Below are 12,103 nucleotides of genomic sequence, written 5' to 3'. Positions count from 1 at the left end.
GGAGTGCAGCCACCCGTGTATCGCTGATGGTAATTATTCCTGGGGATGCATGCTACAGCACTGCTAGGCAGCCAGAAAGGTGACTGGCCTGTCTAACCTGTTCTCATGACAAGCATCACTTCAGGGAGAGTGATTTAGACAATGTCCTCCACAGTGAAGCACATCACCCAGTGAGCTTAAACTCCCCGTCAGAATCTAGGGAGACACACAGTCCCTCAGACGAGATGCACAAGACCATTTATGGCTACATGGGTTGCAAAACAGACCATGCTCCACCTCTGCAAATATGCAGATGTGTTTGTTGACTGTTGTGACACTGATGTTTCTTCCTGAGTTCTGTATGCTGCCGTACTGGCTAACATGCTAACCCTGGCTGGGTGCTTTGCAAGAAATTCTCCTCGTAACCACAGTAATAACAGTGATACAGTAACAAAAATATGCTCTTATGAGTGCACATTTTTACTTCGTTCCTGGCCTCAGATTTAATATTTGCATGTTATTGCACGGTTAACAGGAGAAACAACAGATCTTAAAGGAAAAACTGCAGGAGAAATGAACTAATGCAGACCTGTTCATATACATGTCCTTCCATCACACCAAAAAAGCCATGATGGAGCTCCTCATGTACACAATTATCCATTTGTATGCCTGCAAAATGTAGGCAACAACACTGGGTCTCTGAAGAGAAAATGTCTGTGTTGTGACTCCTTCCTAGTGATCCAGAGCTGTGATGTGTAACTATCACAGTAAAAGAAAGTCAGGTTGCCCACTGCCCTGATCAGAAACAGCCATAATTCTCACATGAGCCTAATCCACTAAATGTCCACTAAAATGATGTTTTTCAGTGGTCTATATGCCAAATTTGTGAGTTTGGGTAACATGCAAGAAGAATTGGCTATTTTCATCGATGAGGACAAATGAGATCAAACTGACGTAATTACTGAAATAGGCAGGATGATTTACCAAATTGGAATACTAAAATATTTTGCAGCAATCCTTTTAAACAAATAAAGACATTTGGAGATGTGAGAAGGTAACAATACATATTAAACACCATCATTATTTTCGAGATGCAAAGACAGTAACTTGTCCCAATTAACCCTACTGAGGAGGAGTGGAATGGAGTGCAGATGACTACAGAGAATCAGACTACTTATTCGTCAAGTGTACAACAAGTGTGCTCAATTTGGAGCTGTATGAGGAAAAAGCCCCAAATAGCCATCAGTCGTGGCTCATTAGAGTTTCTAAAACTTATTTTTTACGACAGAAAGTATTCCAATCTATATGGAATAAGTATTTTGGAACTCATAATGTTTAAACAATGCAATCATGGGACAAAAAAAGTGGTGGTTGCTTAGAGGCCAGCAATCACAATTTGATTACAATAAGTGAAAAAGGACAGTCCCAGCCAGGGAAATGCTCTCCTACACACACACAGGCATTTCAGAAAGACTACCTCCATCAAGATGAGAGAAATTATGAGAAAAATACGAACCAAAAATACAGACAAAAACGTAAATAAGGATTCTTATGATCTTACTCCATAGCCTAAAAGTCATGATTGCATAGTAACAGAATGGACAATTTTGGCTGAAGGACAATTTTGGCTCAGCAGCAGGATGATGGAAACGCTCAGAAGTTAAAAACATAGTATTGAATAATGTGGAAAGGCAAAAATATAGGAAAAATGTTCTGGAGTATAAAAACATGAAGACTACAGAAAATGCATGAGTGATGTGACTACAGACAGTACAGTGGGGAGTGCAGCAATGCCAAGGTGTATGACTAGATAGAGATGGTAAAATAGCACAGAAGTGGCAGAAATGGTAAAAACTTCTATTCCCTCCTTAGAAAGATTAAGGAAGAGGCACTTTATTATCTAGTAAAAAAAAAGAAGCATTTTTCAGTCCTTTAGCGAGTAACGAAGATGGTAAACAGCATCTAAAAGACCAAATATTTCAACATTAGCATATCTAGGGAACTTTTGCACAACAATCCTTGAAGAACTGGCAAAAGAAATCTCAGGAATGTTAATGTTAATAAATGTTGGAATATGAAGGAAATTACAAAAGATCATGCCAATGTTCAAAAAGGGCAAGAGGGGTGACCGGGGTGCCTCGGCCACGAGGCTGATCAGCCCCTGGGAAGCATGGAAAAGGCGACAGAAAATTAATCAAGGAAGGACTAAGGAATAGCAGTGTATTTAATGCTAGTTAATATGTACTCTTCTGGAAAAGAGATCCAGCCAGACAAACCCAATTTCATTCTTTGATGGCATTACACGTTTGGCTTATAAATGTAATCACATAATTGTCATTTACTCAGATGTTTGCACAGAGCCCGATTTAGCACCTCCTGGCACTGATGAAAAATTAGCATAAATTGAGCACCGGGAAAGCTCCCGTGAAGGGGGCTCGTGAGGGGCTGATGGCCTGCCAAAAGCTGCCCTGCCAGGGGAGCTCAAGGAGGCCTAGCATCACGGCTTTCCCGCAGCACCCCGCTGCTCCCCTGGGCCCCGGTCCCAGTTTGGGGGCATGAGGGGGAGTGACCATGAGGTGTGGGCAGGGGACCCACATGTCCTCCCAGCACCCCAACAAAACAGGCCCAGTCAGCAAGGATTTATGAAAGGCAGGTCCTGCTCGACTAACCTGATCTCCTTCTATGACAAAGTGACCCACTTAATGGATGAGGGAGAAGCTGTGGATGTTGTCTACCTAGACTTTAGTAAAGCCTTTGACACCGTCTCCCACAGCATTCTCCTGGAGAAAATGGCTGCTCATGGCTTGGATGGGTGTGCTCCACTGGGTAAAAAAATGGCTGGATGGCTGGGCCCAAAGCATTGTGGTGAATGGATGTAAATCCAATTGGTGGCCGGTCTCAAGTGGTATTCCTCAAGGCTCAGTGTTGGGGCCTGTTCTGTTTAATATCTTTATCAATGATCTGGACGAGGGGATCAAGTGCACCCTCAGTAAGTTCGCAGACGATACCAGGAGTGTTGACCTGCTGGAGGGTAGGAAGGCTCTGCAGAGGGATCTGGACAGGCTGGATCGATGGGCCGAGGCCAATGGTATGAGGTTCAACAAGGCCAAGTGTCGGGTCCTGCACTTGGGTCACAACAACCCCATGCAACACTACAGGCTTGGGGAAGAGTGGCTGGAAAGCTGCCTGGCGGAAAAGGACCTGGGGGTGTTGATTGATGGCCAGCTGAATATGAGCCAGCAGTGGGCCAAGGTGGCCAAAAAGGCCATCAGCATCCTAGTTTGTATCAGAAATAGTGTGGCCAGAAGGACTAGGGAAGTGATCTTCCCCCTGTACTCGGAACTGGTGAGGCCGCATCTCGAATACTGTGTCCAGTTTTGGGCCCCTCACTACAAGAAAGACACTGAGTGCTGGAGCGAGTCCAAAGAAGGGCAATGAAGGTGGTGAAGGGTCTAGAGCACAAGTCCTATGAGGAGCAGCTGAGGGAACTCGGAATGTTTAGTCTGGAGAAGAGGAGGCTCAGGGGAGACCTTATCGCTCTCTACAACTACCTGAAGGGAGGTTGTAGTGAGGTGGGTGTCGGTCTCTTCTCCCAAGTAACAAGTGATAGGATGAGAGGAAACGGCCTCAAGTTGTGCCACGGGAGGTTTAGATTGGATATCAGGAAAAATTTGACTGAAAGGGTAATCAAGCATTGGAACAGGCTGCCCAGGGAAGTGGTGGAGTCACCATCCCTGGAGGTATTTAAAAGCCATGTAGATGTGGTGCTTAGGGACATGGTTTAGTGGTCGGCTTGGCAGTGCTGGGTTAATGGTTGCACTCGATGATCTTAAAGGTCCTTTCCAACCAAAACGATTCTATGATTCTATGGAAACGCCACACATCGCGGGGAGAGAGGGGGCAGCTCCGCTCGCGGTGCCGCTGCCGGCCGGCACCGGGCGCTGACCGGGCACCGACCTCCGCTCCCCCGCGACCGCCCCGCCCGCGCCGCACAGAGCCTGACGTCACCCGCCGCGACGCCCCGGCGGGGAAGCCGCCGCCCATGCGCCGCCGCAATCGCCGTCCCGCCGACCTCCGGCTCTGCTGCGCCGCCCGCGGGTCAGCCCGGAGCCGTCCGGGGGCTGGGGGACCGGGGCCTGGGGCCGTGCGCAGCGCCGCGAAAGGGGGTACATGGGCTCCGGGCGCTCGCCCTGGGGCGAGCCCCGCTGGGGCTGCCGGGCGGGTGTGTGGGCCTCTGTCAGCGGGGAGCCGCTGGCGGCAGTTACCCCGCGGGGCGGTCGCAGCCCGCGGGTGGGTTTCCGCGCTTGCCCTGCTGGAGGGACGCAGGGCCGCGGAGCGGGAGGGGACGGGGCTCGCAGGAGGCTGCTGTGCTGGGCTGTGCCTGGCTCGGGGGCCCCTCCGGCCGGGCGGTGGCCTGGGACAGCCTTCTCTTCCCGATGTGGTCATGGAGAAATCAAACGTAATTCTGGAGGCAGAAGGTTCTCCTGATGTATTCTAAGTGAGAAGGAAGCGGTCTGAGACAAGCTAGGGGATCGGGAAGAAAAAACCCAGCCTAGGACAGGAAAGCAAGGCTTGGAGTAGCAACGAGGAGTGGGGAGCAGGTGGAGAAGCAGCACTGCACGGTGGTTTTGCTTTCGGTTTAGGGGTGTTAATTACCAGTAGGTGATCCTGAAAATGTCATCGCTGTTACGTTAACAACACTGTTCTGGTAGCATCTCACAGAATCGGAGGGCGCCCTAAAACGGACTCTGGATAGCTCTGGCGTTTGGGAGTTTGTAGCCTTTGCCTTTCTTATCTCTCAAAGGTTCTTAGACTGGCAAGGATTAGTGGAGGTCTCCAGGCTTGTCTTGGGCTATTTAGATTCCTTCAGCAATTCTGAAATGAAAAGCAGGTCCCTCAGACCACTGGTTTGCATCATTTCAGAGCTAAAGGTATTCTCATTTTAAGGCTGCAGCTGGACAAGATTAAGCAAGCTTTGAGTTGAGTCTGGTGATATTTTCAGAGTGATGATGTGATGAAGAGTTTTGTGGACAATTGTTTTATCTCTGAATGTAGGAATTAGGACTGGCTGTTCTGAAATGGATGATTGAGCAAGAGTTAGTGATCATTCCCCCACGTAAGAGATGCTCAAATTGAAGTGCTGCCCTGCAATCACTTAAGAGCTTCTGTCTTCTCACAGTAGGCCTGCTGCCTTAACTTGAGGTCTCTGACACTTTGCCTTCCCTTTTGTTACTCTTTCCAGTATTCTCTTTGACTCAGATTATTTGTATTATTTTCATGCTTGATTTTTTTTTCCTGCTTCCTTTCCAGTGCTTTGCTACCACGAGTAAACAAAGTAGATGGTTGTACGTCAAGTCCTTCAGTGGGCAGCTGTATGTAAGTGAGGTTATGAATACTTCAGATTTGTGTTATTAAACAACGGGCTCCCTGTTATCATACTAAAATGGACTTAGCCCTGTCCTGCTGATTACTCTTGTCCCTGCTCCATGCTTTTTAATTCTTTATGCTCATTTTCTGGAATCAGCTGTGCAATACTTCTTAAAACAAGAATTTTAAACTTTAACATAAGTGTAGTGCACTTGAACGAACCCCACTTAATTTCTCTGGAGACTTATGTCATCACTTATTCAAAAAGGCACAGTACAGGCAACATACAGTTTAAAATACAGGATTATAGGATTATTACTCTTGTCTAGTACATTCCATTCTGCAAAGAAAGAGTAAAGATGCAAAGAAGAGGAAAAAATGGGGAGGGGTAGGAAAGCTGAGATAAAACCTTTCTCCACACTCCTTTAAGAGAGTGTGGATGTTTTCTCTGGTGGCCTATAACAATGGTTTTGTCCTCAGAGCATTTTTGTTGCAGAGGTGTCTTTAGGTGGGAGACGGCTGAAAGAGAATGGGAAGCTGCTGATGTGGGATTTTCTTGGGAAAAAAGAATCTAGCATGGGGAGATGATTTCTTTTCTGTCTTACAAAGAACAGATATTGGGAGAGACTGGAAAGAGAATGGAGAAAAATCTGATGGAAATGATCAAGGGAAGGGAGTTGAGATAAGAAAGATCTGTGTGATTCATATAGAGAAACATGATTTCTTTTTACAGTTAATAGGCCATTTTCGCTAGATGGGCTGTAACAATGTTCATACAATGTTTTAAATAGGGTGAGAAATTTTCATGAGAAAAACTTCCAGGTTGCTTCCTCAATATGTTCAAGTGGTGTCTTACCTTGTGCTTGTGTAGAAGTCAGAGACATCGCAGTGGGCACCATTTTTGACAAAAAGTTCACACTGTTACTGTTCCTGTGACTGGAGTTTAAATGTAGCCTTAAGCAAGCTGAGTGGGATCTACTAATAAACTAGCCATGGTAAATTGTGATTCAGTGTAGGTGCTACTATAGTCCATATTGCTGTCTGTAGCGTCCTAGTTAGGCTGGTAATTGTACCTGAATTAGTGTAGACATTCTTTGTATGGAGGATTAGGTACTAAGAATTAGACTTATTTCATGCAAGGAATGCATGACCTCAAACGTGTGATCAGTGTGTGACGAGTTGTTTTGTTTGCCTTAATTCTGGGACAGCTTGCAATGCTCCATCATCTTAGAGTTGTGGCTCTTTTGTGTTTCCTTTTGCAGGAGGGTCCATCTATCTGTCTATGTGTACACACTCTTCCTTGGGAGATGTCCAATGTTTCCAGTTATGCCCTTCGAATGGCCCGGCTGAGTGCTCAGATATTTGGAGAAGTTGTCAGGCCAACTGACTCAAAATCTATGAAAGTAGTGAAGTTATTTAGTGAGCAGCCTTTGGCCAAGCAGAAGGAGGTCTACAACTGGTATCCTCCTCACAACACCTACTATGCCCTCATGAAGAAACTCCGTTACTTTGGTCTCTACAGGTAATCTCTGTGCTTATAGGATGGGAGCAGGACTGGAGATGGGAAAGGGGTGGGTGTAAGTTTTGCTACAGTTTTTTTACTCAAGGAAAGGAGGGACCTAGGAAAAGGTTTAGTTCAGAATATGGTGCATATGGAAATATGCACTGGACTGTTGCACTGAGGGCAAGGAAAGTAAAAGAAGTGACAACATCTAAGTAAGTTTTACCACGATTAGAGCCTTTTGTGAGAAAGACTTTAGGTGTAGTTATGGGCAGGCAGTTATATAAGAAATAGTTATTACTTTGGCTTTGTGGGGAAGGGAAGAAAACTTTCTCATAGACAAGGGATGGGTCTGTAATTCTGAATATGGCAAATGAATGTGCTACAGAAAGGTGATGTTTCCTTAACACAAAAATTGCACTAGGACAGTCTTACCATATATTCCTCAATCATTCAACAGCTAATAAGTGAAATTTAGAAGAGAAGGAAAGTCTGTGTTAGGCTGGAGGGGCTTTTTATCCTTTAAAATAAATTAAGTTAAATTAAATTCGAGTGTGGTTTAAATAGCTTTAATTCCAGCTTCATCCAAACCAGTTGTCTAATTTCTAAATGAATTTCCACAGTCTTGAGTAGGAAAAACTGCACTGCTAAAGAACATCAGCAGGAGTCAAATGCAGTTCTTTGACTTCAGTCAGATAGCACTAAAGAAATCCCTTAGAAGTGACGCTGCTAACCCTGTAAAGTCAAAACAGATTAATTTCTATTGCTAGTATCACAATACTAGCCATCAAGGATTGCATCCAGGATGCTCTTTGTTTAGGTGGGCATGCAGACACTTTCTAGAATAGCTGTTTGTTGACACAGAAAGCCTCAAGGACATGATAATGTTCTTTGCTTTTCTCCTTCCCCTCCTAATCTCACGTTCCTTCTCTGGCTGCTCTGTATACAGGAAGCTTGGAGAGGATCAGGTTTGCTGGTCAGAAATACATAATGAAGAGTCATAGACTAATAGGGCCTGATAATAACTTACAAGCTTTTTGGGTTTTTTTTATAAAAGTTGTGTTTAAAAATAGCAGTGCAGCAATCTTAGGCCACTTAGGATGCAGTTGTGATTTTTGAAAAATTGCACTGAAAAACACAGGGACAGAGATTAAATAGAATTTACTGGAACATTATTGAGGATTCATTATCTCTGCCACACCCTTTATCCTCCTTCCTGTTTTATTCCTCTATTAAGATTCTACCTGTAGCTGATGGTTTCTTCATAACTCATTCTTGAAGTCACCTGAGAGCAGCATTATGTACTGTAATTAATGATCAGTATGCCCATTTTCTTAGAAGCTAATGACCTGAACTTAGTCACACAATGTGCTGTTGCTAGACTGCTCAGCTAGATGAGAAGGTGGAAATTCTCATTCTTGTCTCTTGCTGATTTTATATTTTACTGCTCATTTAAACACAGTGGATTGATAAATGCAATGGAAATAATACATGTATGCACACAGCATTTGTTGCTGAAAAGGGCAACCTTGTTCTGAAAGTATCAGAGGAAATCTTTAATGGTATTCCATCTGAAATTACTGCTGTCAGTAGCACTGAATACATTGCAGTGAGTTTCAGTACGAACTTCACTGTTAAAAAAAATTTTGAGGGTTTTTTCATTATCATACAGTTCAAAGGAGCTTTCACGTCTAGGTATTCCAAGAAATAAACTTTTTTCTTTCTTTCCCTATCTAGGGATGAGCATCAGGACTTTAAGGAGGAGATGAGGCGATTGAAAAAGCTCCGTGGGAAGGAAAAACCAAAGAAGGGGGAAGGAAAGAGAGCTCTCAAGAAAAAGTAGTGCCACTTGAACAATATAAACGAACTACTCTGGAAATGCTGGAGAACAGCTGTAACCCAGACTTCCTGTTCCCAGCTGGAGAGGGCTTGGCATGTGAGCTGCGTGTGGGGCACAAGAAACACACTCTGAAATACTGGAGTCCACTTTGGGAGTGCAGCTGGATCTTTGTGGTTTTATTGGTTTTTAATTTCTGTAGTTTAAATATACTGTATGCCATAGCACGGTAGTTTGTCAGAGCCCTCTCTTACCCAAGTAGTAAAAACAATAGTGTAAAAAAAAAAAAGTGCCTAGTGTTTTTCTTGGAGACACCTGTAGCTGTTTCATTTTTTCTGTATCTGGAAAATTGTTTGGTTTTCCTTGTCTGTTTTACTTTCTTGGATTAAGATCAACACTGTTTTGCATGTGGCCACAAAAAACAGAGTTTCCTGCTTCTGCTGCTGCTTGTCATCTTGCCTATTATAATGAGTTTCACTTCAGATAGCTTTAGTGTTAGTTTTTTGTTAAGTTGCTGTTAGAGTCTATTGTTCTGCAGTTTCACTGGACAATACTTCATGGTCCATTGCCTGCCCACAGCACTCTCGTTGTACCCTGAATATTTAGATACTGCAACAGAAAAGACTGAAATATGAAGGCTCTGTTTTCCAGTTTGAGACCCCATACTAATTAAAATACAGTATTTAAGTTTAGTGTAATAAAAGGATTTTGAATTTATTTTGATTGCCTGGAGGACATGGATAAAGTACTTCATAATGTAATGAACAGTTTTACTGGTGTTCAGTGTGTGGTTTTATCGCTAGGCTCCTTCAGTGTTGCTAATATTAGTCATTGCATACATCTACCATTCTTACCTGTCAGGGAATAGAAAGTGCAGAATGCGGCTGCGCTGCTCTCCCTGGCCACGTGTGCATCTTGCCTGTGTGTGCCCTGAAACGGCATCTTTTAATTTCCGAACCATGTAAGCTTAGAGGAACATACTTGAGGTAGTAAAGGAGAGCTATTAAAAATGCAGAGTGACTGGAGCGAAGTATTTGCACAGTTAGCTCTGATTTCACCTACAGAGGCATTCTGAAGGTGGGAGCAGTGCTAACCTACTGACATTTCTAAACCAAGTTTGTTCAAATTTAAGTGTATTTGAAGGGATCTGTCTGACCGTTGAAATCAGTGCATCTACATAAATTTGTAACAGCTTAACAACTGTACGTCACCAAGGTTGTTAACTGAAGAGGTGCTGATTGTATTAAAGGTGTTTCTGGTGAGCTGTGTAGTTCTTGTTCAGTATCCTCACTGAGTGTTACCTGGTTTTCTAAGCTCTGAGAAGCTGATTTTAGGAGATCCACAGTGTTGCAGGAGAAGCGCCTGAATTCTTACCACAGTCAACAAAATGTTATAGAAGTTAGTAAAATATATCTGCGCTGTGCTGTAGTGGTAAGCTTCTCTCTTATTCTAATTTAAAACCTTTTTAGTAACTTAGAACTTTTGCTTAATTCTAATGTGCCTATGGCATTTTAGTGTTCTATGGGTTGTGACTTGTGTGGTACTGAAGTATACAGAGCCTGTCATGGGCCCTCTGAGAAGTACCTGGTTCCTGGGACACGTGCATGCAGCCAGAGGAAGCAGTCTGGGTCCCTTGAATTCCTCTTAAGAAAAGTGTCATGGAGCCACATACTAGGTAGGAGAGTGAATTGCCCGAGCAGGAAGGTTGCTGCTGCGTGATGCTGTGTTTCTGTCTGTGAGGGGTAAAGTTGCTCAGCTGCTTGTTAGGTGGAGAGACAGACTAGTTCTGAACCTCTTCAGCAGAATTACTGCAGCAGCTTTGGACAGCTGGTGACTGTAGTTACAACAGCTTTGTCAGCGAGAATTTGATGTCTTCTAAAATTAAACCAAAGATCAATAAAAATGTTTTCCCTGCAATTGAAGATGAAAAATCAACAGCATCCTTTTTGTTCCTGTGAAACACTTAAAGCTTTGACAGTATAAACATGCAAGAGAGAGAAAGTGTGCATGCATCAAAAAGTGAATTATGGTCCTGCTCCAGTAGAGTAAGTATGCATGGCCTTAAACTCTGTGTGTGTGGGGAGACCTGCTCATGAGTATACATATAATGATATATAAAATACTTACACAGCATGGTTATGCTTCTGAATCCACATTTAGCCTACGTAAGGACTGAGGATCTACAGAGCCTACTGAGGGCAGTGAATGCTACAGGTATTCTGTAGCTTAGCATGCCACCTTGCTAGACACAGATATGGACTCAGCCGTGTAATACTAGATAATTAGGCTTGGGGATTAGATCTGTTCTTCCTTGTCTACTCCAAGCCACCAAGGTATTCATGGATTTTGAAAAGTTTCTGTCATGAACAGGAAAGTGAAAGGCTTGTTTGCCTAGTCATCTACAATGATCTTTGCAACCTGCCAGAGCAAACCTGCCCTGGAATCAAAGCATCACCCTGGGAACATACTTTGGGAAGATACTTAACAGCAGCGTATCCAAAAAGGGAAAGAAACTGATGGAAGTGCCTATGAAGTAAGCAGATGTGAAACAAATGGACTGAATGGACTGAATTGTTGATTTTCATCTTTTCTTCACAGTGTTTACAAAAACAAAGTGGGTGGAATGAAAAATGGTAACTTTTTATATAAGCACAAGAAAGGTTCCTCTGACTGATTTTTTTCATGATCTTTCTTCAGTAGCACTCATTTGCTAGAACTAGGTCTTCTCAAAAATGGCTGTTTCCCCTCCCCTGAGACTTCCCCATAAAATAACAATGATTCAGCCATTTTTGGAGTTTATCCGAGTATTGGGATAATCCATTGCTTGCTGGGAGTGCTAGTGTAACTATTTTGTTCCAGAAAATAACAGCTTTCTCCACTCCGTAGCTGGGATAGAAACAGGCACTTTCCTACCTCCCTTCTAACCCATGCTCTGTCATTTAGGAATAGACACTGCCTGAAGACAGCCATGTTTTGTGAATCACAGAGTCTAGACAAATTGGAATTCAATCCTGAAACAACATTCCAGGTCTTAATGTATTATATGCATTTAGGAGGGGAAGAAGAGATTCAGCTATATTCTGAGGGGTAAGGATGGGAACACATGCTTTTTGCAGCTATTGGTATAGTGGCATATCCATTCTATGTACAAATAATCCAGTTCTATTAGATTTTTGTTTGGGGCTTTCCCCTCACCTATTGATTCATTTCACCATTCAAACTCTGGCGTGTTTTGTTGCAAAATTCACTCTCTTTTCCTGAGGGTGTGAGCTGACTGTCCTTGGCAGATGTTTAGATGGATGTTTTAAGTCCTGATTGGAATAAGCCTGGTTAGCTGATCTCCAATAGACTGAGAGTCAAAACCCTAACCTCTTCCCAATCCTGAACAACTTTATCAAGTGCCACTGCTTCCTTATTTT

General features: G+C 43.5%; 1 protein-coding gene across 5 annotated transcripts; it reads left to right on the top strand.

The window, feature by feature from the left end:
• Positions 1-3,992: 3,992 nt before the first annotated feature.
• On the top strand, positions 3,993-9,401 carry MRPS33 (mitochondrial ribosomal protein S33). Of its 5 annotated transcripts, none has more exons than XM_068402336.1 (5): positions 3,993-4,077; positions 5,035-5,181; positions 5,290-5,355; positions 6,609-6,868; positions 8,585-9,401. In XM_068402336.1, the coding sequence occupies exons 4-5, from the start codon at positions 6,654-6,656 to the stop codon at positions 8,688-8,690; spliced, it is 321 nt and encodes a 106-aa protein (XP_068258437.1). In that variant the 5' UTR covers positions 3,993-4,077; positions 5,035-5,181; positions 5,290-5,355; positions 6,609-6,653; the 3' UTR covers positions 8,691-9,401. The 5 variants fall into 5 exon arrangements, with proteins under 5 accessions (XP_068258437.1, XP_068258442.1, XP_068258440.1 ...); XM_068402337.1 differs by having other exon boundaries at positions 4,060-4,145; XM_068402339.1 differs by lacking the exon at positions 5,035-5,181 and having other exon boundaries at positions 4,010-4,077.
• Positions 9,402-12,103: the final 2,702 nt, after the last annotated feature.

The sequence above is a fragment of the Nyctibius grandis genome, chromosome 5 (assembly GCF_013368605.1).
Source record: "Nyctibius grandis isolate bNycGra1 chromosome 5, bNycGra1.pri, whole genome shotgun sequence".
NCBI classification, from domain to species: domain Eukaryota; kingdom Metazoa; phylum Chordata; class Aves; order Nyctibiiformes; family Nyctibiidae; genus Nyctibius; species Nyctibius grandis.
Note: the sequence above shows the minus strand (reverse complement) of the source record. Positions and strands in the feature narration are given on the sequence as shown.

Bases quoted from the DNA above. Each gene is read 5' to 3' on its own strand.
- MRPS33 (XM_068402336.1), top strand. From the start codon at position 6,654: ATGTCCAATGTTTCCAGTTATGCCCTTCGAATGGCCCGGCTGAGTGCT. The intron at 6,869-8,584 runs GTAATCTCTGTG...TTCCCTATCTAG, and splicing joins CGTTACTTTGGTCTCTACAG to GGATGAGCATCAGGACTTTA.